The sequence below is a fragment of the Protomyctophum bolini genome (assembly GCF_963924005.1).
Source record: "Protomyctophum bolini genome assembly, chromosome: 18".
Classification (NCBI taxonomy): Eukaryota; Metazoa; Chordata; class Actinopteri; order Myctophiformes; family Myctophidae; genus Protomyctophum; species Protomyctophum bolini.
Window position 1 is genome coordinate 17,066,385 of NC_137879.1, and position 26,520 is coordinate 17,092,904.

At 43.0% G+C, this 26,520-nt stretch overlaps 1 protein-coding gene across 1 annotated transcript; it reads left to right on the plus strand.

The window, feature by feature from the left end:
- Window positions 1–522: 522 nt before the first annotated feature.
- LOC308332624 (alpha-actinin-2-like) lies at window positions 523–25,428 on the plus strand. The gene is made up of 23 exons (XM_080788612.1): window positions 523–804; window positions 3,277–3,391; window positions 3,539–3,658; window positions 3,971–4,057; window positions 4,140–4,227; window positions 4,610–4,688; window positions 5,907–5,988; window positions 6,609–6,694; window positions 6,895–6,987; window positions 7,318–7,443; window positions 7,793–7,897; window positions 8,734–8,881; window positions 9,667–9,817; window positions 12,125–12,233; window positions 12,872–13,012; window positions 13,567–13,749; window positions 14,228–14,362; window positions 18,076–18,150; window positions 19,078–19,182; window positions 21,096–21,242; window positions 22,114–22,179; window positions 23,511–23,669; window positions 23,865–25,428. Exons 1-23 carry the CDS (start codon window positions 676–678, stop codon window positions 24,021–24,023), a joined length of 2,688 nt encoding a protein of 895 aa, XP_080644738.1. The 5' UTR covers window positions 523–675; the 3' UTR covers window positions 24,024–25,428.
- The last annotated feature ends 1,092 nt before the right edge of the window (window positions 25,429–26,520 follow it).

Here is a 26,520-nt window from a genome sequence, read left to right on the forward strand (position 1 = left end):
AGGGGGCACCCAGAGTTGAACTGGGGACCTCTTGTTCTGCAGTCAAATGCTCTACCATTGAGCTATACCCCCACTGGGGTCTGGGATATAATAGACTTGAGTTAAATATCACAAACCAGGCCAGGGGTTACACAGAGTTGTACTGGGAGACTCTTGATCTGTAGTCAAATGCTTTAGGACAGAGCTACGTATACCCCCAATTGTACTAAATGAAATTGCAATTGAAATGTGACTTGCTTATTAGAAATGTTTTTCCAATGTATTATAAAGAATCAGAGATGTATTTCTGGTCGGTATATGTGGGCAATCACTTTACAAGAGAACTCTTTTTATTAGAGGAATTCATGCTTACCCATTTGCTTAGTGTTATTGTATGAGGATTATGTTTTATGTTTTCACATGCACACACACACACACACACACACACACACACACGCATGCTCGCACGCACGCACGCACACACGCTCTCTCTCTCCTCCCTTCTTTCTATCCTCCCTCCCTCCCAGACCCTCTCTTACAAACTCACTCAAATGCAAGCTCACCTTCACCCGAGGTGCACACACAGTGTCACCAGCAGGAGAGCAGGACACAGAGGAGAGGTCCGGGAAACAGACAATCAAACTTTTTGTTGCAAGTTTTTGGCCTTGCCTCAGTCAGTGACGCTTGAGCTCAAGGATGAGGCCTGACATGCCGTACTCCACCAGTGACTACATGGTGCAAGAGCAGATGGACTACACCATACAAGAGGATGAGTGGGACAGGGACTTGCTGCTGGACCCCGCCTGGGAGAAACAACAGCGAAAGGTAGGCCTACTGCACGTTCACTCAGTATATCAAGATGTGTGTGGTGTGCAATGCATTTAAACAGCAGACATGTTGTTAAAGTGGATGGTGAAGGATTTATCAGTGTGTTCACATTTCCATTTAATGTGAGTTAACCTCAATCCCTTTCGTTCAGAGTAAATATTTCTACATGCATTCATTTAGGTTTGTGCACCTAGCCTATAAAGACATCCATTTGGTCTGAATGGTTTGGAATATAGCTGATGATGACCTACAGCCAAGGAGTGCAAACGCGTCAAACCTGAACATGATAGCTGACAATAGCTCTGACAGCCCTTGGTGGAGAGCATCCAACAATAGACCTCCATAGCAATGAACAGTGCTCAGTGTCATTCCTTTGATATATGAATAGTATGAGGGCTGTCAACAGATGTCCAAATGACGTTCAAGTGAGATGGATGGGAGCCTCGCTTCGCTACTCCTAATTTTAACTGAGCGGCAAAGAGAGAAAGAGAAGAGACACAGGTCCAGCTGGACTTGGCTCAACAATTATTCGGTTACCCGCAAACGCCATGTCTGTGTGTGTACAACAAGGGTTTACAATGTAATGCCTAGTCTTTATTTAAGTCAACGTGATCAGTGGAACATTTTTGACAGGTTCTCAGAAGAACATTCTGAAACCGGCTTTGACTTCTTCAACCGACATATTTTTTGTCAAGTGACCCGAGGTGCACACAGGCTTTAGTGATGTGTTTTTTGTAGCGATGCACAGTTGTATAGGCACTGTCAGCTGGCTTAATTGACACCATGGAGCAAACTCAGACTTCGATGTGTACCATACTCCCTGTTCTCATAGAGGGCAGGAGAAGAAGTGCAGTGGTCTTTTCTCTGTCCCAACCTGGTGCAGCTTCCTGTGACTATACTGGGTAGGGAAAAGTGGTTTTCCATTCACATACAAACATAATATAACCATGAGCAACCTAGAGGTGCGAGTAGACCAGTGGAGCCAGATGACCTCAGGCAGTGTCCTAAAAATGGCGTGAAACTAGCTTTCAAATGCAACCAGTTTCATCTTCCTACGATGAATAGATAAAACAATCATGTATGGCAATGTTTGAATCAATAATTGAGCCTCTTGACCTTGATCTTTGACCTCCAAATTGCACCATACATCTGATATTGAGCTTTCCATGGCCTTGTGTTTCGAGATGATGATGATGATGATGTCATTGCAGACAGATGATACTATATATAGTTTATCTGTATATAGAGTACACAGACCGATCCCCCCCAAAGCAGACATCAATGGGCCACTACCCCATGAAATATTATTTGATGTAATGCTCCATTTAAATTTAAATTTAATTTAATTTAATTAATTTGTGTGCCTTTGCGTGCGCCATGTGTGTGCTTGCGTGAGCCAGAGTGCCTTGTTTGTGTCTGTCATCAAACTCTGCTTTTAGAAACTAGAAATGCAGACAAGCCACCTGTCCCCTTTTGTGTCTAACAGTGACAAGTGACAAGGTCAAAAATGCGATTCCTCACGCCTGAGAGGGAAAACAAAGCACAACAACAATGATCTGGGTGTCCTGTCCTCGGACAGTTCCAGCCTGTTGGCCGGTCAGGTACTGAGCAGAACGCATAGGATAGCTCACAGGAGGAACAATGCCTCGCCAGGCTGATGACATTGAACCAGATGAGAATCACCTGGTCAACCTCTACAGGTGCTTTTCGGAGAGACAGAGGGAGTTGATCGACAGGAAGACAGAGACAGAGACAGACAACAGGACTGATTTAGAGAAGCAGCGTGATGATGAATGCGACTCGTTCTTGTTGTTCGTCACGGATGGAATGCAGAAGCAGGTATTTGAGGACCGCAGCCCAAGGGGTCACTATCAGGGTTTCACTGCTCTGCTGTTTGGATGACCGTGATGGGAAATAAAATGACTCAATGCCGAAAGGATCTGATGTCCCAATATGTCATAGAAGTTGGAGGCCGCTTCTACATACCGCGTCGTAGATCACTGCTGTGCTGCTGATGTAGTTGATGTTAATATATAACCTTTATTCCTTGGGTAAATCCAGTTGTCATACATATAGCTATATTAGCCTAATATTGCTGTTAAATAGTCCAACGCATCTCACTTGAATAACGTTGATAAAACCGTGAGGGAATCTACGCTGCAGCGCAAACATTTGTGTGTGTGTGTGTGTGTGTGTGTGTGTGTGTGGGGGGGGGGGGGGGGGGGGGGGGTATATAGTGTATGTATATACTAGTGTATATGTATGTTATGTACTGTACTCTACCAAGATATATAAATAACATAATTTTACTTTTCAAACAGTATATCTTTTCATATTTTGTTTTATTGCCAGATTCCAGTTGATACTTAATTACCCCCCCCCCCCCTAAATCTCTTCTCTTCTCTTCTCTTCTCTTCTCTTCTCTTCTCTTCTCTGCTCTGCTCTGCTCTGCTCTGCTCTTCTCCTCAGACATTTACAGCATGGTGTAACTCTCACCTGAGGAAGGCAGGCACTCAGATAGAGAACATCGAGGAGGACTTTAGGAATGGCCTGAAGCTCATGCTGTTGTTGGAGGTTATTTCTGGTCAGTGTGAAACAATAATACCTGTGTAAAAAAAAACATAACAGGGTCAACTAGTCTGTGTTTATCCTTTCAAAACAAACGTTTTCTATTCATGCTTAGTGATGCCACTTCCAGGAAGATGATAACTTAGGTGACTTCCTCCGGCAGGTGAGCGTCTTCCCAAGCCTGACAGAGGGAAGATGCGCTTCCATAAGATCGCCAATGTAAACAAAGCTTTGGAGTACATCACCAGCAAAGGAGTGAAACTGGTCTCTATAGGAGCAGAGGGTAAAAGGATTGTTCATAACCTTTGCATTAAAAGCTATACTATTTAACGATAAAAAGTATTTTCATAAGAAAAGGATTTTGTTCTAAAGGAAAGTTGAAGAAAGCTATTATTATCAAAGGTGGGGCATAAATTAATCTTCTGGATACTACAAAATCTGGGCATTAGAAAACAGCCTTAGCCTAAGCCTTGCAGCCTTAACCACCAGCCTTAACCAACCTTGCATCCCTACTTTGGGCATTATGTTATTGGCTATAAGTCAACATTTCAACAACACGTCCCATCTTGACGCGTGTATTTCTGGGCCCTTGCAGAGATAGTGGACGGTAATGTGAAGATGACTCTAGGAATGATCTGGACCATCATCCTCCGCTTTGCCATTCAGGACATCTCAGTGGACGGTAAAGCAAGCTATCATCTGTTTTCCTTGCTCTTGTTAGTTCCTACGTCCATATCTATATATTGGTTTGTTTTCATCTGCAGAAACCTCTGCCAAAGAGGGTCTTCTTCTGTGGTGCCAAAGGAAGACTGCTCCCTACAGGAATGTGAACGTCCAGAACTTCCATGTCAGGTCAGCCAACGCCTAAATGAAATGCAACCTGTGGTATATTAGTCTATATATACCAGTGCTTCTCAAAGAGCGGTCCAAGGACCCTCTGGCTTACTTGAGGGGGTTGCAAATGGAGTTAAGGGACAAATGGGTCCAATTTGTTTCCATTTGTAAACTGTTGTTGTGCCGGTTCTTGAAATTAAATAGTTTGAGAACCACTGGAGTCTATAGGCCTACTATAGGGATTAGGAAACTAGTATGGCCTAACTCATGTTTACTGAATTGTATATGGTTTCCTTTTTTCTTCTTCTTTATTATCATTATCATTATCTCTATCATCATTATTGTTTTTGACATACCTGTATTGTTTCTGAAGTGCTGTGATCTGTGTGTCAATTTGAAGCTGGAAAGATGGCCTGGCGCTGTGTGCTCTGATACACAGACACCGCCCTGACCTCATAGACTACTCCAAGCTTAGCAAGGTGCTCTGCATGACCAACGCAGTGGACATGGACTGAGTTTTGACATTGTGTTAACATAAAAATCAAACACACAACACAAACATATACCTGATATACACATGACCTGATTTTCGTGTAGGCCTACAATGGTTAATAGGGGCCCGGGGTATGCAATTTAATTGTCCCTTTTGGACTAGTGATTTTAATCTTAAAGTTTTAAATAGGCAGTGTATGAATCTGAAAATGTGTGTGCAGAGAGAGTAACAGTTGGCATGAGGTGGACATAAATCTGTCTGATTGGCTAGCGGGTCTTATATTTATTTAAAAAAAACTCTATATACTGTACACATTGACCGTATACAGTCCACTGAATTAGAGATGCACAGTATAATCGGTAGCGTATCGGAAACGGCCATATCGTCCATAAAAATACCATATCGGTTTCGGATCGCTCTCTAAATAATCCAGATGATTTTCACCAATATTGATGAAGCAATATTAATGTGACCGTCAATGGCTTTGTACTCGCAGAGCAGCCAGTCTGCCTATCTCTGTCTCTTTAAGAGTGTCAGCTGTTAGTCGGGACGGGGCTTACCATCTACTATTATACTTTCACCAGCAAAACTAAAATTAAAAACTTCTAAATTCAGCAATGAGTTCAATATAAATATAATATAATAATGTACAGTATATCGGTATTGGAATCGGTATCAACGGATATGACCCTACAAATAATTCAGATATCAGATATCTGTTATAATTTCAATATCGTGCATCTCTGAGTCTACTGTACACTGAATATCTTCACCAAGAATAGCCGATCTACAAGCTCACAAACATCACAATGCACCGCCTTATGAGCTTGTTGAGCCGCTATTTTTGACTAATGTTTGCCCAGATTAGGGATGGTACGTCGGTGCAACTTTAACAACATTCTGTTCTGTTCAGAATTTACGTCATATGTGCCTGAAATATGATGTACATTTGTGGCAACACAAACAATAAATGCCATTGACAATGAAAGGAAAATTTACGTCATTTGTAGACGAGCAAATCGGCTAACCAATCACATAAATTCAGTTGTCATCTTACATGTGCTTATAGCGCTTCTGTGTTTATTCCTAATTAACATGACATGTTTATGATTAGACTAGATTTAATCTCTCAGGAGAACGTACTATATATTATCCTGAGAGATTAAATATAGTCTATTCTAATCTATTCTATTCAATCATGTAGAACGATCCTATTGGTAACCTGAACCTGGCCATGGAGGTGGCTGAGAAGCACCTGGACATCCCCAAGATGTTGGATGCTGAAGGTTTGCTCTTTCACACCTATGACTTCTTGTCTGTCTTCATTTCACCTCCTTTCCTCTGCTCTTTCCTTTCCATTCATTATCTCTGTGTACGCCTCCATATATGGAGCTGACCTGTTCTGCCATTCCATATGTTGATCCTTCCCCAACTGTCCTTCCTCTTCAATGTCTCCCTTTTGACTGATACCTGTCCATTCAAACTCTAAGGGCCTGCCTTAAAGTTATTCGTGCAGCCGCGCCCGGCTGTCGGAGTTCTCAACAGTCCCGAAAATTAAGGCCCAGCCCTACCTGGGCCCCTTAGATCTCCATATGGAACTGACCTGTTCTGACATTCCATTTGTTGATCTGACCTCATCAGACCCTGTACACTCAAGACACGCTCCACGCCAGTACATAATTCATTCCATGTTGATCTGACCCCCCCATTGCAAAGCGCCAGCGCTCGCCCAGGTGGATGCGTGCACGCAACTTCGCCCTTTAGGGCGAGGAATCTTCTCACCCTCAGGGCGTCTTACTGGTTTACTAGGCTACTACTACTACTACTATAACAAAAATAAGTTTTACTCTTATGTACATGTACACAAGACGTAACAATATAAAACACAACCTGTTTGTTTTCTTAGACATTGTCAACACCCCGAAGCCTGATGAGCGAGCCATCATGACCTATGTGTCCTGTTTCTACCATGCATTCGCTGGTGCCGAGCAGGTACTGTAGTAAACATGTGTAATTATAGTTTTGTACGTTCGCATATCATGCATTGTAACATACCCATTCTTTGTTTGGTCTGTGGGGTGGTTAAAGAGGGTGATAAGCCACAACAATGACTACTACAGTAGGTATGTTATGCGTCATGTTGTACAGTATAGGGATGTCACTGTTACTAAAAATGATGTGTGTAACTGCAGGCCGAGACCGCTGCCAATCGTATCTGCAAGGTTCTGGGTGTTAACCAGGAGAACGAAAAACTGATGCAGGAGTATGAGAAGCTGGCCAGTGACGTAAGGAAAGACATTTTTTTGACCTTCCATCCATCCCTCCCTCCCTCCCTCCCTCCATCCCTCCCTCTAGTCAGATGTATTTGTAGAGCACCTTTCATAGACATTCACAGTCACAAAGTGCTTCACAACAATACAAGTAGAACATGTCAATAATAGAATTCAAACACAAAAATAAATCAATCAGCATTTAACCAATTAGCTGGTGAAAGTCAGGAAATAGGATGTGTCACAACTAAATTCACAACACATAATCTGTAATCGTCTTTTAAAAGTCTTCTAAATAGACTTATATCCATCCATCCACTGCTCTGTATTGTATTCCTTCACTAGTTGCTGGAGTGGATCTGTCGTATGACTCCCTGGTTGGAGAACAGGTCTTCTGAGAAAACAATGGCGGACATGCGGCAGAAACTGGAGGACTTCAGGGACTACCGACGTCAGCACAAACCACCCAAAGTTGGTATTAGCTTTGGTCTGTAATTTCACCTCTGGTCACCTCTGGTTACCTCTGGTACTGATACTAACCAAGGCTCTGTTCCATTCTAGTCAACCAGAGTGAGGGTGCTGCTATTGTGCGTGTTGGCTCACTGGAAACACTCTGATTATGATTCCTTTATTAGCCATTGTGTAACACACATAGGAATTTATTTTGGCATTTGCGTGTGTGCATTCCTTTCTTTTCTTTTTCCACATATAACAATAATAAATACGAACAACACAAATTCAACACATGAGACATGACCAAAATAGGGGCACCACCAACTTAGAAGTGGTTGACATAATAATAGTTGGTTGTGAATTCCAGATCCAGGAGAAGTGCCAGCTGGAGATCAGCTTCAACACTCTGCAGACCAAGCTGCGTATCAGCGGGCGGCCTGCCTTCATGCCCTCCGAGGGACGCATGGTGGCGGTGGGTGCAGCACACGACACACGCACTGAACGCACAAACTGTCAAAGACACACATGGACAGTTGGACACCACCACTGGTGGTGTCCAACTGTCCCCCTTTGCGTGGGACAGTCCCTCATTTCCAAGACTTTTCAGGCATCCCAACAAATTGAGACCCTGTGCCACATTGTGCACTGGCAGGCATCAGTGTTCAAATGCCCTAATAGTTAGTCCCCTAAAAGTTGGCTTTCTATTGTAAAGCTCTCTCTGTGTCTCTTTTCCTGCAAGATATATTTTTAAGCATGTTATAATAACATGAGAAATACTGTATAATAGGCTACAGTACCAAGTCGGCCATATTCATACCACAATGAACATTTTAAAACAAAATGTGAGACGCCAGAGGGGTTTAATAACAAAATGATTAGGCCAGCAATATTAGGCCTATGGTCAAATGTCACATCAAGGCATTTAAATTAAAGTAATAAGTTGCTAACCCTGTCCCGCCCTCCGGTCCCACTTGTCTCACACAACCAATACTTCTGTCCCTGGATATGGCCACCCTAACCACCAGTGGTGGAAAAAGTACTCAAATTTGCCTGTGACCCACAAAGGGTTCCCGACTCTAGAGCCTATTGGAGTTATATCTTGGCTTTTTGGATCATTCAGGCCCATTTGGATTGATCTACTGCCAACCTGTGGAAGGCCATTTGGGATTTCATAGCATGTACTGTTTAAAATCTCAAATGAACCAAAACACAAATGCAACAGGTTGAACCGTCCACCAAAGTGGCTGTTTGAACAGGTGTCAAGAAGGCTGACTGTTCTGGCCTGAGATGAATCTTGTGTCTCTGTAGGACATCACCAGTGCATGGCAGGGTCTGGAGTTGGCAGAGAGAGGCTATGAGGAGTGGATGCTCACTGAGATCAGGCGCCTGGAGAGATTGGAGCACCTGGCTGAGAAATTCCGACAGAAGACTGCCACACACGAGACCTGGTCACTTGGTGAGTGATGCCTCCAAATGTCTAGCATCTGACATTGTGATTTTGTGTTTCAAGCCTGAGGAAGGTCGCACGCTCTCTGCTCTTTAAAAAGAAATGCTCTTGAACCTGGTAATGCGGATGTCCCTTCTTTCTTCTATGTTGTATGCCTCGTCACCATCGCACCTGCCCCAAATTGCCTACCGGGTGTGTGGAAGTCATCTCTATATAAGTGTTTGTGTATAAAATATGTAGTTTGTATAAGGTTCCAAAAAGAACGTTGTCTTATAGAGAGAGAGTCCAGATTACTTTTTAAATAGTTTCAAAGCTAGCAGATCTACAAGCTCACAACAGGTCGATCAGTGTTAATTTTGTTGAAGACTAAAAGACTAAATACTAAGGTTTTTGATATTTAGTCGTCTAAAGACTAGACTAAGACTAAACAATTTCAGAAGACTAAATAGGACTAAGACTATATAAATGGTGTGTTATTCAAAAGACATTGCATTAAGACTAAAAGACTAAGATTTGATTGGACTAAATTGGACTAAGACTAAACCTAAATCTGCAGGAAAGAAATGAACATTGGTCACAATGCGTGTTGTAATTAAGTAATTCAAGTTAAATGTTGTTTTCATATATTGAAGTTTACGTTTTTTTTATGTTTATTTGTCTGCCTATCTACAGTAAAATGTTCTCAAATAAAAGCTTTAATCTAGGGTTAGGCATTTGGATCTGGCATTAGACCCAGAAATCTGGCATGGGTCAGGCTCTAAAATACATTCTCCTTTGGTATGCTTCCCCGGCAGGTAAGGACCGTGTTCTTGGCAAGAAGGACTTTGAGACAGCTTCGCTGACGGAGGTGAGAGCACTGCTGAGGAAACACGAGGCCTTCGAAAGCGACCTGGCCGCCCACCAGGACCGAGTGGAGCAAATCGCTGCTATTGCACAGGAGCTCAAGTAAGGAGGAAGAAGAAGGAATGCGGCAGAGGGTGATTGAGGGACAGAAAGATAGGAATGCATTATGGGAGAGGCATGGGAGGGAAGAATGAGAGAGGATTTGCACGGATGCTTTGAAGCTCCAACCAGCCAAGGAAGTTGCCAGCCTTGCCAGACACTGTTGTGTCACAAACACACGTAATGTTTCCATTTGTGGGACTAACCGGAGTTCACCCCCCTCTAGTATGTGGACTAACCTGAGTTCACCCCCCTCTAGTTTGTGGAATAACCTGAGTCCACCCCCCCCCCCCCCCCCCCCCCCCCCCCCTCTAGTGTGTGGACTAACCAGAGCCCACCCCCCTCTAGTGTGTGGACTAACCTGAGTCCACCCCCCTCTAGTGTGTGGACTAACCTGAGTCCACCCCCCTCTAGTGTGTGGACTAACCTGAGTTCACCCCCCTCTAGTGTGTGGACTAACCTGAGTTCACCCCCCTCTAGTGTGTGGACTAACCTGAGTCCACCCCCTCTAGTGTGTGGACTAACCTGAGTTCACCCCCCTCTAGTGTGTGGACTAACCTGAGTCCACCCCCTCTAGTGTGTGGACTAACCTGAGTTCACCCCCCTCTAGTGTGTGGACTAACCTGAGTTCACCCCCCTCTAATGTGTGGACTAACCTGAGTTCACCCCCCTCTAGTGTGTGGACTAACCTGAGTCCACCCCCTCTAGTGTGTGGACTAACCTGAGTTCACCCCCCTCTAGTGTGTGGACTAACCTGAGTTCACCCCCCTCTAATGTGTGGACTAACCTGAGTTCACCCCCCTCTAGTGTGTGGACTAACCTGAGTCCACCCCCTCTAGTGTGTGGACTAACCTGAGTTCACCCCCCTCTAGTGTGTGGACTAACCTGAGTTCACCCCCCTCTAATGTGTGGACTAACCTGAGTCCACCCCCCCCCCCCCCCCTCTAGTGTGTGGACTAACCTGAGTTCCAGCCTTGGCTGGAGGACACCCAGTTGAAGGACTCTGATGTCACTCATGAAGACATAATTCACATCAACACTATGAACTATCTAGAGCAGGTGTGTGTGTGTGTGTGTGTGTGTGTGTGTGTGTGTGTGTGTGTGTGTGTGTGTGTGTGTGTGTGTGTGTGTGTGTGTGTGTGTGTGTGTGTGTGTGCGTGTGCGTGTGCATGTGCGTGCGTTCGTGCGTGTCTCAGGTTTCTCTGGTAGATCCACTCACCAGGTGAGTGACATTGGCCGTAATGCCTTTAAGCATCAAATATATGTTTTACAAAAGTTGGCCTCTTGGTGGCAAAATATAGTCTCGGCCTAGTGGAGACAATGGTGTAGACTGAGTGTGTACTGTGTGTGTCAAGTTAATGAAAGGACAGGGTCACGTTTCTGATTATTTACGGCTCTCCTCTGCTTTATTCTGGATTGACGATTTGAAACATGACACCTTGGGGGATTTGCTACAGTCCCCATCAGTCCAAACGTTGACAGACAGACATGCAGACAAGCGCATGACACACATTTTACATGGTGGCTTTGATCCTGATTATTATATTGCCCTGCTAAAGGGGTAGGAGAGTAACATGAACGTAGACTGAGGGCAGAGATTGATTGGAAGTTATAGATAGACACAACACCGCCTGGAGTCAAACCTTGTAACCTTATAATAATTTGATTTGGTCCCTGTCCTTTAAGGTATTATTTTGTCACTGTTTATTTGTGCCAGGGGAGCAGTTAGGGGTTTATGTGTCAGTGGGGCCGCTACGGTTTGTTAATTGTGCTATAGCGTCCTGTCTGAACAGAAAATAATAATACAAAAAGAAAACATGTGATTTCTCTGGCCCTCTTGATGCATTTTTCTATATTAATCATAAAGATTCTGATTCAGTCTTTTCACTGTTTCACTTTTCACTGTCAGACTATGACAAGACTACTACTACTACTACTACTGGATTGGATGTTTCGATTTCGAATATGCACTATAATGCAGGAGGCAGCAGGACGTTGCTTTACTGATAACAAGCACTTCCAAACTCTGACACTTAGAAAAAGAAACGTCTGCAAGGAGTTTCTGGACAGGAAGTCATGTCTATGGTGGAGTTTTATAAAACAAACACTTATATAATTCAAGCTTTTTGTACAGCTGCAATGTTGGAGAGTTTAACGTTGTTTAATACAATCAGATAGGACTTTTCTGTTTGGATGAATGGGCTTTCAATGGCAAATTGCTGGCAAGATGGACGCTGTCTGCATATGGTCAATAGTACCTTTAAACACAAAAAACAGTAACTCCTCTCCTCTTCTCTCCTCTTTGTATAGTGAACTGGAGTACACTGCATCAGGTGCCATTAATGAGCGTTGCCAAGCCATCTGTGATCAGTGGGATCAGCTTGGTACCCTCACCCAGAAGAGAAGGGAAAACCTGGAGGTAGAATCCACAGGGTTATTATTTTGAAAAATAAGTTTTATAACATACCACGATCTTTGTACTGGAGTTATTAGCTATTTACAGTATGCATGCAAGTAAAAGCTGCAATCCGGTGAATATAACTAACACAATTGCAATAGGGGTGAAAAGTATTTAGGGCTCAATTTAGTTAAGCTATTCTCAATTATTATATTAAAACCAATAGTGTGAAACAATAGAATCAATAGAAACAATAGAATCATCTATAGTTGCAGGCAACTTGCAACCCTAACTGCAGTGGTCAGAGACCGGTCTCCCTGCTCTTCAATAGCCAGGGCTGCCAAACTTTTACATTTTGATCCTGTGGTTGCAGGAGAAATTCTGGCATTCATGCAGGAAACCTGTGTTCAAATCCTGGAGAGGACATAAATCATACAGGTTTCAGCTTTTAAATGCTTCTAAACCAGTGGTTCTCAAAGTGGGGTCCAGCACAGCGGTACCCTCAGGGTTAGTTAGGAGGGGGTTCCAACCCTTACAGGTCTATAACTCTGAGAGAGTACTAATGGAGTTAAATGTTACCTGCTGCACTCACGCCAAAATATATCAACCCAGCACCCGGCTTCTACTACTGTATGTACTGTATGTCTTCTTCCGCCCAGAGGACAGAGAAGCTACTGGACACCGTTGACCAGCTCCACCTGGAATTCGCCAAGAGAACAGCTCCCTTCAACAATTGGATGGAAGGAGCCATAGAAGACCTGCAGGACATGTTCTTAGTCCACACTGTAGATGAGACACAGGTACGTTCAATGAATATATATACATTATATCGTTGCTGTTGGGCAGAAACCTCTTATCTACATATTTTAACTGTTTGTGTTTTTTCGTAAATGAAGGCCCTACTTGATCATACTATAGAGAGTCACACAAAAGTATAAAACGTTAGCTATTTTTGTACAGTTTTGGACGTATGAGGTTTCCACAAGGAATGCACCGATGTATATCGGTATCGGACGATATTTGTCGCTATATCGGTCAATATCGGCAAATAAATAAATAGACATGACATTTACCTTATCTTTTGTTTATAATCATTTTGGGTTGGCTATGTTGGTGTGTTGGTTATAGGCAGCCTGAGCCTACCAAGCTGTAGATTCTGAACATGTATTTCTCATATTGAAGATGTATTTGTTTCCCTGGCACAAAACGGGGAAAAATACAATCAAAAAGTGCTAAACCACGCTAAATCCTCAAAATATTACTTAATTTATTTCCTTAATTTTCTGTATATTATTCGACCAATCTATCTCCCAAATACCAACACTCTCTCTCTCTCTCTCTCTCTCTCGTCCAGAGTCTGGTGTCAGCTCATGAGCAGTTCAAAGCCACCATGCCAGAGGCAGACGGTGAACGACAGGCCATCCTCAGTGTGTACAGTGAGGTACAGAAGATCTCTACGAGCTACGGCCTGTCTGCTGACCTGGTCAATCCCTACAGTACCATCAGCATAGCTGACCTAGGAACCAAGTGGGAAAAGGTGGATGTCATTGATCAGAAACAATAGGCTATGCACAGCAGCCATATTGGAAAGAAATCGGACCTCCTTCCTTACCTTCTCCTCCAGATACGAATGATACTAATGTAGGCTCTGTTCCATTTTAGTGTAGCACAGTGGTTCTCAAACCTTTTAATTTCAAGGACCCCCATAACTCAGAGAGTGTACAAATGGAACATTTGCAGAGTTACACACATCATAAGTGGCCATTTGGAACCAATTTGAGACCCATGATGTAGCAGAGTCTTTCCAGTGAGCCAACATGCATAATAATTTCAACACCACATAATTATGAGAAGTAAGGAATTTCCAATAAGGCTGCTGTTCACAGAGTCTATTGCATAGTGGCAGTTTGTGCATATGAATGTGCACACATCACATCTGCATGTATACTGTACAGTACATGGTGGACATCTGTCCAGGTGTGATACGTGCATGAGTATCTGTGTGCGTTCCCCAGGTGAAGAAGCTGGTTCCCCAGAGGAACAGCTGTCTCCAGGAGGAGCTAGCCCGGCAGCATGCTAACGAGAGGCTGAGGAGGCAGTTTGCTGCCCAGGCCAACAACGCTGGACCCTGGCTACAGTCCAGGATGGAGGTAGGCCAGAGACAACAAGAGCCACCCAGTCCCAGAGGTGTGCATATAGTTGAGCCCCACTTGGCTTAAGGCCAGATGACCTCAATGTCCTTGTTCTACTTGACATCCAAATTGTGCCCTATCTCAGACAAACACACAAACAGCTTCATTATTACAATAGCTTTGCACTCTTTTCCACCTTGTCGTCTCCGAAAAATCTATAGACTCTGACTCAATTAGTTGGAAAGAAAGGAATGAAAAAAGTCCAGAAACACACACACAAACAATGCATCCACACATGCATGCACGTGCACAGTTTAAAAGGTGAAAACCTTTGATGGTACAGTCCCTGCCCCCCACCACCAGGTAGTGCAGGGTTCGAAACCACCATGGTATGTCTGGCTTTGTCTGGCATCTACAGTATGAGAACACAAGGGAGGGAAGCCGGGCAGGGAGGCCATTGCATGCAATCCTACGGGCTGGGGCAACACCTAGGTCAGCAGGGAGTGTTGGGCGGGAGGAGTGGGACGAAGGCTCTACGTCCTCCCGGTGGGGGCTCCTCACTGGCAGGTGAGTCAGGAGGATACAATTAACTCATCGAATGCGCAAAGCGTTTTTAAACGTTTTATTATAGCCAAGCGCAAGAAGCGCATAACGTTTTTATACGTTTTATGGTCCAAAAAACGTTTTTTTATTGATTACTATGGTTCAACTATATTTGCGCCCGGACAACTCATAATGTAACACCGATCGGCTCTAAAAAGAGTTAAAACCCCCCCCTGCTGAAAAGAGGTGTTGGTCTGAGAAGCGTCTGGCACCGCCTATTGGTTGGTCTATGCGAGGACGTACGACGTAATGGATACGGCCGTCCGGCATAGACCAACGCAGATGTCAGGGGATCTAAAATGGATGGGACAATGCTCTTGTTTGTGTGAATACACTCGATTCCCCCTCCCCTCCTGTTTCTACATGGTTTCTCCCGAGGGAGAATGGTGGGGGGGGGGGTCTCTTCCTCTTGGATCGCATTGGCAGTTCCCCCCCCACTCCCGAGTCCCCACTGCTTTCAACTGCAAGGCTTGCGCTCTCATTCTCGGAACAAGATACAACGCGATTTGCTCTCTGCCCGTATATAAACCTGCAACGATCGGCATTTGATTTCATAACGTAACGTTTGCCAGACACATGTGGAGTTAGTCATGGACAGATTGCACATCATTATCGAGGGCCCGCCATGATACGTTGGTCGCTGATCGCAAGCCGTACTGCTGCTGCTGCTGCGCTGCTCGCATCCATCCAACCACCCACCCCCCTTTCTCGTTACAACAGGCTATTATAAACTCACCGTCGAGCAGCCTGCCCTGCACCTAATGTGATAAAATGAACGGCAGGACAAAATCGGATCGATTATTATCTGTCTATCAGCAACATACGGGTGTTTGTCTTGCAACGACAGGTGGTGCTTTCTCGTTTTTTTTCTTCCAAATACGTTGACGTGCTGCTTCTGCTGCTGCATCCATCTCGTTGTTTTTCTTGTTTTTTTTCCCAAACATGTCCAGACACAATCCGATCCAGTCTCGCGTCTCACCTTATAGATACGCGAGACTGGATCGATGAGGTTAGTGGTATGTCTGGACATGTTTGGAGCGGCACACGACAATCGACAATAATGTTGATTATGCAAGATCATTTCCTCAAAGCCTAGTTGCCCCCCCCCCCCCCCCCGTTACTGCGATTGTTTGTAGCTCGAATCACAGAATGAGTTCAATGAGCGTAGGGAGAGGGCACATATGGGGCTACGATTGAAGAAAGTTTCCAAGTCCGTTTTATGATCAGATAATGTGCATCAAGACTCTCTGCTTTCATAAGAAAAAAACTAATACTGTAATTGCGAATGCAATGAGCACTTACTATGAGACCTAGCAGATCACGTCTGTCTGTCTGTCTGTCTGTCTGTCTGTCTGTGTGTGTGTGTGTGTGTGTGTGTGTGTCTGTCTGTCCCGCTTACTGTATATGTGGACCTGGCCCTTTTGTGCCCATATATGGAGCTGAGTGATTTGTGAGTCATGGTGACATGAGTGTGATGGCGTGGTCCTGCTTTGGGGACTCCTTATATGGTTATGGCTGAGTCATGGTGACATGAGTGTGATGGCGTCTTTTGTGACCATATATGGAGCTGGCGTGGTCCAAGCACTAACTATGACACCCTGCAGATCATGTCTGTAATTTATTCTAATTGTTATTGCAATTTACGATCTGCGTTCGCCTTCCGCGTTCGCGCGTCTTACTCGTAATAATAAAAATCACACCCCTGTGAAGTGAGCAGTGCAATGTTGTGAAGTGAGCAGTGCAACATTGCACTGCTCACTTCACTGGGGTGTGATTTCTATTATTATTACAGTATTAGTATTTTTCTTATGAAAGCAGAGAGTATTCTGTTTCATACGGTATATAGTATGTACATGTCGCTATAGGCCTTATTTTGTGAATATTTAGTTGTTAGGTCCATGCTCTCTAAAATTATCTTTTTCAGAGAACTTTAGAGATGGCATGGGCCTGAATAACTATTATTCACAAAATAAGGCCTATAGCGACATGTACATACTATATACCGTATGAAACAGTCGACTCTCTGCTTTCATAAGAAAAATACTAATACTGTAATAATAATAAAAATCACACCCCTGTGAAGTGAGCAGTGCAATTGCACTGCTCACTTCACAGGGGTGTGATTTTTCTGGGTGGTATTTTTCTTATGAAAGCAGAGAGTCTACTGTTTCATACGGTATATAGTATGTACATGTCGCTATAGGCCTTATTTTGTGAATAATAGTTCTTCGGGTCCATGCCTTCTCTAAAGTTCTCTGGTGGGCGCAAGCTGCATTCAATAGCCAATTAGTGACAAACTGTATATGTGTACAATGTGTACTGTTTTCCTCCTAAAAGTAGACATTCAGGGCTTTCATTCGGTATATGGTTTGTATAGGATATTATTTGTGCTCAATTTTATATCGGTCTTTTGAACTAAAAAAACTGAACTGAAATGTCTGTCAACTTCAGGCCTCCATATCTCTGTTGTTTTTTTTCACAAGCAGCGTGCAGGCAAAAGCAGGTGTTAGAAAAAGGTCAATATCTCCAGAATGGAAGATGGTAGAATCATAATTTTTTTTTTAAATTGAAGTGGACAAGTTGGGCTTTCTTTTTATTTATGCGATTGTGATTCTCGCTATAAGAGGCCCCTCGCTGTGGGCCCCCCAAAAAGTTCAAAAAGCCCATGTTAAGCCTTCAGCACCAGTAAGCCAGGGTCCGCTAGAACCTGTAGCAGTCTATGTGTTAACACAGAAATGTGTGAGGAATCTTGGGAGGAATCAATTGGCACAACGACTAAATTAGGAATAAAACAATATTTGCCTACTCTAAATATTTTCTATTTAAAAAAAACTTTTTTGTTGTTGCACTCAGTGCTTCACAGGGGCTCAACTAATGATGATGATGATGATGATGATAATTGCATTATTGCATAGTCACTAGAGTTGAGGTTTTCACATTGGTGTGTCCATCTGCATCAGAACATTTATAAGCCATTCTCAAAGTACATGAATTTACATTTCTGGCATTTAGCTATAGCTTGAATTACCCCTGTAAGTCAGCCTGGATAAGAGCATCATCTAAATGTTGAAGTGAAATGTAATGAAAAAAGCTGGTGTGACGTTCCATGTCCCTGTCTGTCTGTCCAGGAGATCAGCCGTAGCACAATGGAACTGGGTGGATCCTTGGAGGAGCAGCATACCCAGGTGAAGCAGTTTGAACAGGTAAATCATCTGCTTCTCGGTCACAAAGGGTGGTTTTAATTAACAATTATTTTCTTGGTACACGTTCATTTCCAATACTAGCTGGTGGTTGGGATAAAAACTAAGTAACATTACATTACGTAAATAACAATTACTTTAATGAGTAAGAACAATAGCATGCATTAAAGATGTATAGTTTCTAAATATACACTAATTGCAGTTGTCCAATATATACACTGCACCTATAGATGGTGCTGCAGCCTCTCAGTTGTAAAATAGCACAACATTATTGTGGCATTCCTTTTGCTCTTCATTTGAGGATGTTTTGTGAAAGTGAAAGTAATTAAATAACACATTTACTGTATTTGGTACAAAAATTAATATTGTAATTAATTATCTTAAATGTTAAAAACTAAAAAGTAGTAATAACGTTTTCAACGTAACTTCCCCAACAGTGGTTGAATATTATAGTATTGATTTGTAATAGTACAAAAAAATATGTCATTTTTTTGAGGGGCAATAGGTCAACCTGAGGGGCCACAGAGGCCATGGTCTTCATGGCTTCCATGAAATTACTGCCATGTTTACAACAACACTCACATAAAACAACAGATAACAGATCCCTTCCCCAAGCCACGCTTCAAACTACCGGTAAAACTACATGGCCCCCCCCCTTACATCAGTGGTTCTCCCTTACGACTGTGTAACTCCGACAGTGTATAAATGTAACCAAATGGACCGTCAAGGGTCCATTCCTCATTGATTTATAGAGTAGTCTAACATTACATCAGATCGGGCTCTGTGGCCTAATGCATACATTTTGAAGCTATAGCAGCAATAATTATCATTCAGCCTTCACAATTCATTTGAAGTAATGTTGATTTGACCATAGTGATAAATCATAAGCTGTAATGAAGTAATAATTGTGTGTTTGGTATTCCTGATCAGATGATTATCAACTACAAGGCTAACATTGACAAACTGGAGCGAGACCATCAGCAGATACAGGAAAACCTCGTCTTTGACAATAAACACACCAACTACAGCATGGAGGTAACCCACCCACGCACGCACGCATACACACACACACACACACACACACACACACACACACACACACACACACACACACACGCAATGTGTTTTCACACAATTCCTGTCACTCTGTCATGAAGTCGCAATTCCCATCACACCCATCGTGACATCAGCCCCACTGTGGTTGCATTTCCCGTCAGTCAGTCAGTGTATCATTCAAAATCCCCATACATGGGGAAAGCCCCATATATTGTGCCCATGCACCATATGGTCTTGTGACATCGCACTCGTGACCTTGCCCTTTAGGGCAAAGTCGCTTCGCGCCCCCAGGCGTCTTACTGGTAACACTGCCTTCCATCATTGTTGATTGGACTGAACTGATTTAAGAATAATTTGGTAATTATCAAAATGTACTATTAGGCCTACTTTAAAATATCATAATGTCATGTATTCTACTGGTGCCATAGTTCAGCACTGTGTATGTTATCAGTTATTTGTCTGGGAGTCAATACGATTCAGCATAAGGCATCAGGTGAAAGGTTATTTATCATTCAGTCCATGCAGTCATGATATTGATATATCGGAAACAGATGGAGACTCTGCCGAGGGGAATACCCTCCATCAGATATGACTATGAGAAGATAGCTGGAAAAACTCTCTAATGGGCAAAAGTTCACATTGTAAGTTCACATTGACACGTCTAACGCCACACGTCCGTGTTGTTGCTCACGAGCCGCGGTGAAGAGCAAACCACCGCCACCGCCCCAGCCCTTCTCTCTGTTTTTACTCACCGCTGCTCAACGTTATTTCAGCTCCGGTGGTCACCTCACCTGACTGTGTTTTTTCCGTGCTCACCACAATCACTCCATCGCATGATTCGCATCACAGAACGGGGAACTACAAACACAAAAGCTCTGCACGGTTTAAAACGCAGTCGCAGAGGTGAAGTCAGTGATGTATCACGGCCACAAAGCACAGGCGTAAACGCCACTTCCGCATGCTCCGCATATACGTCACGGTCTATTACTTGGCAACCCGAACTGCTCACAGAGTTGTGCGCTCACAAAGTGTGCTCTTCTCAATTGTAATAATAAAGATTAAATAAAGATACTGTAGATTAAAGATTATGGGCTGTATTTTGCGTGTCTTAAGTACCAGGTCTTATTCCCTAACTTGAGTAAACTAAAGACCTGGAGGCGTGATCAATGCTCTTTGGCCACTCAGAATAGCCAAATGGCATTGATCACGCCTCCAGGTCTTTAGTTTACTCAAATTAGGGAATAAGACCTGGTACTTAAGACACGCAAAATACAGCCCTAAGTGTCATGATTGCCCCCCCCCCCCCCTTCTAAAACATGATCATCAGGTACTATGATTATACTAGGTAGAAGATATTTTTCAAAAGTGTACAGAAAAAAAAAATGTTTGTATGTGGCCACACCTACCAGTTCATTACGTATAACTGGTTTTCACCTGTGCACCACCCACCTGAACTTAAGCCTCGGAAATGGGGGAGGGGTTAGGGCCGATTCATACTCCTGTTTCGGCGCTGTAGTGCCGAAATGATTTCGGCTCGTCAGAAATTTTCAGTAGCACCGAAGAGCCGACTTTAGGACGGTACCCGCCCCCCCGAACCTCAAATGACGTCAAATTGTAGGCTCTACAGAGCCGAACCGACTTTTATTCGGCTCTAAAATAGGAGTATGAATCGGCCCTTAGGGTTATGATGTTATGTCACAAAAATGGTGTGCTCTCAGGAAGAAACCTAAAATGCACAAGGAAGACATGTTTGAATATTCTAACCAAACCTGGGGGTCTATTAGAGTAGAGTAATTTATAGATACATGCAAAACGGAAAAAGTACAAAAATCACTGCACTTAAACATTAACGTTTAAAATGCTGACTCATGTTTCTCTCTTCCTCCCTATAGCATATGCGTGTTGGTTGGGAGCTGCTGCTCACCACCATAGCCAGGACTGTGAATGAAATCGAGACCCAGATTCTAACACGTGACGCCAAGGGCATCAGTCAGCAGCAAATAAATGAGTTCAGGACCTCCTTTACCCACTTTGACCGGGTAAGAATGCACCCGCGTGTGTGTCATCTAGTATAGTAAAATCTGAAATTGGCCATGTGCAGATTCTGGTCCGCATGAGAAAAATACATTTATATGACCAAAAATATGAGGAATTAGGTTCAAGGGTTCATTTTAGGGTGAGGGCTTACGGTTGGTGTTAGGTTCCTCGTTTAAGGACTTCAGTGTTCTGTACCATACAATTGTTAGTACAGAACAAATAATGTTTCGCCATCTTTGTTGATGAAGAGTCTGGGCAATTATGTTTTAGTCTTACTAGAATTACTAAACGTTTCTAAATCTTATATTTAGATTTAGTCTGGCTTACCGGTAATCTAGTCACCTCATGAGGTGACTGCAGTCAACTCCTTAATGTGTGATTACCTTTGAGGGATTTACCTACACCCATTGGTGTCAATATCAGACCATCTGATGGTCTGATTTTGAATCTAAATGGTTGTGTTTATGCTATTGCCCTGGAGTATCCATCTCATGTAATTGAGAGAATTTGGAGGTTTGGGATTCAATGACTTTTTAAAGTTTCATTTGGTTCCTCCCCTGTTTTCCATTTGAATTATTATTTGTATTGTTCAGGCCTTCTGGAAATGTGGTGTTTAACTTTACAATCCACTGCTTTTCTGTAAATCTGCGTTCTCCCTCCCTCCGTCCAGTCCAAGTTTTATTTGTTCCACAAACTTGTTACGTTAAGGCTAGTTTTAGCCTTAGCCTGAGGGGTTGGTTAGTTTTAGTGTTAGCCTGAGGGCTGAGGGGTTGGTTAGTTTTAGGGTTAGCCTGAGGGATTGGTTAGTTTTAGGGTTAGGTTAGGCCAGTAGGTTAAAAATAAATAATTTCCCACACATTTTGTTTTTTCCAGAAAAAGAAAGGAGGGATGGAAACAGATGACTTCAGGGCCTGTCTGATTTCTATGGGCTATGATGTGGTAAGCACACACACACGCAGGCGCATGCACACACATGCATGTACATGCGCACACACACACACGCACACACACACACACACACACACACACACACACACACACACACACACACACACACACACACACACACACACACACACACACATACACATACACATACACACACACACACACACACACACACACACACACACACACACACACACACACACACACACGCATACTTGCTTTATACATTTTCCTCTTACTTTAGCCTTAACCCTAAATAGGCTGTGGCGGTGGAGTGCGACAATACTGTACCGTCAGCTCCCAACCAGTAGCTCACGTTACCAAAGCCGTGCTCTGGGTGTGAACACTGAACCTTGTGGTGCAAAGAAGACGGCTCTACAGACTGAGAAACCCGTCATATCTCTACATAGACTTTAACCTTTACCAGATAGTAGATACACACAACCTTAAGAAACTGCATCAAAATACCTCCCACTTTTGATGCTGAATATCAGATCAGCAATGTATCCATCTATTTAAACCATAACAATCTAAAGGATTTGAGATTTAATTTCACATGGTGGAATATTGTTGGGCCAATGGAAGTAATACACAATAATAATAGTATCTCTGCACTAGTGACACACACACACGCACACTGTACACACAGGCAGGCAGGCAGGCGGGCAGGCGGGCAGGCAGGCAGGCAGGCAGGCAGGCGGGCGGGCAGGCTGGCAGGCGGGCAGGCTGGCAGGCAGGCAGGCAGGCGGGCAGGCAGGCTGGCAGGCAGGCGGGCAGGCTGGCAGGCAGGCAGGCAGGCAGGCAGGCGGGCGGGCAGGCTGGCAGGCAGGCGGGCGGGCGGGCGGGCGGGCACGTACAGTGAATCGTGTCTCCATTACCTTGTTGGAATGAAAGGTCTGGTTGTGTTAGAATGTCCTATACCAAAGACAAATGCCTGTGTCTGTCAGTCTGTCAGTGAGTCTGTCAGTCACTCTGTTAAAAATACTGTGTAGTTAATCATTCTGCCCTCTATATTGGTGACTTCATCGATTAAACCTGATTTAACCTGGTTTAATCGATAGTAGTGACCGTCAGTTAGTATACTTTGTTGGGCTATGGGCAATATCGATTATATTGATATCATGATTTGATACTAATTATCATCTGCGATTTAGAATATTGTAATATGGCAAAGATGTCACATTTTCCTGGTTTTTATGCCTTATTTTTAAACAAAATATTGCCATACAGCACATTTTCGAAAATAGCAGATGTACAAGCTCATAGCTCACAGATTGGCTATTGTAAATGGTGTAATTAATGTGCTATGTGTGTGTGCACAGGGTGAAGCAGAGTTTGCACGGGTTATGAACCTTGTGGACCCCAACGGCACAGGGAAGGTCACCTTCCAGCAGTTTGTTGATTTCATGACCAGAGAAGCAGCGGACACAGACACTTCAGAACAAGTTGTAGCTTCATTCAGGATCCTTGCAGCTGACAAGGTGAGTGGATGGATGGACTGATGGGTGGATGGCAAGACTGCTGATTCAGAAAGTTAGGAAGGTGATAGTAGGGAATAGGACATTTAGAAATCTAGTAGCAGTAGAATCAGCCTCAGGTCTTAATGGGATATTTATTCTCTCTCCCTTCCTCCCTCCCTTTTTTTTCTCTCTCTCTCTCCCTCTCTCTCTCTCTAGCCTTATATTTTGCTTGAGGAGTTGCGTAGAGAGCTACCACCTGAGCAAGCTGAATACTGCATCTCCAGGATGCTGCCATACGCGGGGCCTGACGCAGTACCTGGAGCGCTGGATTACTCAGCTTTCTCCACTGCCCTCTATGGAGAAAGTGACGTCTAGTGGCCAGTGGCGGGAATCCTATGCACATTAACACAAAACCAGGGATGTGTCAAAGACACGGGAACAGAACCTTTTATTTTTAATGTTTGTGAGCGAATAATTACATTGGTTTAGTCACAAAGGAAATATTCAGTGCAATTACCATCTGATTGACTGTAAAATATGTGTCACAAAGATCCATGCCACAAAGTGTTGAAATAAGAGGTTTTGTTGCCGTTGGTGAAACAATTTAACAAAGCCCAGCTTTACAGTTTGAACCTACTGTATTAGAAGTAGCAAACAGCAGATGTACTAACTGTTGTATTACTATTTGAAATTGTTTCAGTTACTTCTCAGGGATTGGTTCTAGCAAGTCTATCAGATTGTCCCAGAACCATGACACATATAAGGCAGAGATCAGTCACTGCAGGTGTAATGCTGCGTTCACACGGGCAGATGCAAAGATACAGTCTACCATTCATTTCCAATGGAGGCCATACAGTACATCAGTCGTGTGTAGCTGCTGCAAAAGCTACAACAGCTACAAAGCTACAAAAACGTTGAGCTGGTTTCAACTTCAGCTACAAATCTACAAATATGCTGTGTAGCTTTGCATCTTTGTATCTTTTGCATCTGCCAGTGTGAACACAGTATTAAGGTGGTTGCACACTGGACGCATTTTCGACTTTTGTCTGTTTTCCGAAAAAACGACAGGAAAACGCAGCTAAAAATCCGAAAAACGCGCTCGGTGTGTGGGGACCTTTAAGCCTGTTTTTATGCTAACAAAGGTGTCAGTGAACAAGGGTCAAAATGTAGGCCTATCCTGTTTTCCCTTGTCTGGACAAAGAAAGTGCTGGGTGTAAATGAAAATATTTCAAGTATTAATTGAAACTGGTCAGGTATAGCAATAAAAAAATATATAATGCAATTTACAGTTTACCTGTGTTGTTGGAGACTATGTAATAATTGTAGTACTAACATCTACATTCACTGAATGGAATATGATTTACATGTGAGATGCAAGGTGCAAAACAGTATTACTGTTGTCATTAATATGTCAACGGTGAAGTTAAAACTAGAATGGAGTGCTCAGCAGAGGGCAAATCTCTGCCAGGAGGCAAGCGTAGGGCTTGCCTTCATCTTTCTTTTTTTTTGTCTAGTGTATGTGATAAACAATAATTTGGGGTTGTGCATGAGTACACTTTGAAAAGGCACATGGCAATGGGAGAAGGAAGATAATAAAATACTGTCATTACATCCTTACGGTGCAACTAAAGTAGACAGAGTATAATCTCTGGACTGTCAACACTTTGAAAATGTGTGTGGCACCACTAGGACAAACATTACATTACACAGCCTACATCGCCATATACTGAATGAACTACCCTCCCAGCTGCAATGCCATTCAATCCTAATTCTGAATAGATTTCATTCAATGTTTCATTCAATGTTCTGTGTAATCTAATTTATTAATTCCTTGTGTCCATTATGTTTGTACCGGTATATCCCGTCAATCGGTGGTTGCTGTTTGAAATGTCTTGTGTTTTTGCTGCACCAATCTTTGCGAGTCCTTCGAGAGAAGAAGTAAGCACTGTAATGTCATTGACATTATGGCTAAAGAAGTTGACAGTCAATTATGAAGCTGAAAAGTACTGGCATGTAGGATGAGATGTACATTGCTACAGTATGTCTGAAAGATGGCACGCACGCATGCGCACACACACACAGGGTTGAAACATGATCTCCTGGCGGAGACAACACATATATTGCATTTCATGTATTTGACTGACTGAGGTCTGCATTTACAGTACCATAGTTTCCACTGGCCTAATTTGAATGTATTTCTATCTCTTTCTCTCATGCTCACATTTTCAAGTTGCATGACTAAATATTCAGAATCAAGCTGCATTATTATTTGAAATTAATGTTGTGCCACAACACAACTTAAACCTTATTTTGATTTCCACTTTATAGGAATCATAAAACGATTAACACATTAAAAGAAATGTTGTTTTGGTGAACCATTTTTTATTTAAATTAGTTACAATATATACACAAAATGATAAGATCTGTAGTCTACAGTACACAATCATTGGAAACAATTTGAAATTCTAAAATGTATAGTAATAGCAGGTCTAGTATTTCACCCAGGCAGTCGAAATGGGTGCATATGATTGGCTAAGCCATTCAGATTATCAAAAGGACTGTAACTGTAATCACTGAAAAACATAAATTCAGCAAAACTGAAAGGTTTTTACTTTGACTTTGATTTAATTTAGTGTCGTAAATATTTGTTTTTTCTTTATTGATACTTTTACTAAACTCATTTCAAGAAATGTAGTAATTTTTCCACTACTGAGTGGAATCAAACCAAGGATCTCTCACACTTAAAGATATTATAGCCCATAGGAGAGACGGGAGACCCAGACCACTGTTAATGATTCTGTGATTTGAGAGTTCAAGGTTTAAGTTAAATCTTGTTATCTAACTAAACAGGCTAAAATGATAGAACACTGGT

Bases quoted from the DNA above. Each gene is read 5' to 3' on its own strand.
- LOC308332624 (XM_080788612.1), top strand. From the start codon at position 676: ATGAGGCCTGACATGCCGTACTCCACCAGTGACTACATGGTGCAAGAG. The intron at 13,013-13,566 runs GTACGTTCAATG...TCTCTCGTCCAG, and splicing joins ACACTGTAGATGAGACACAG to AGTCTGGTGTCAGCTCATGA. The intron at 21,243-22,113 runs GTAAGAATGCAC...TGTTTTTTCCAG, and splicing joins CCTTTACCCACTTTGACCGG to AAAAAGAAAGGAGGGATGGA.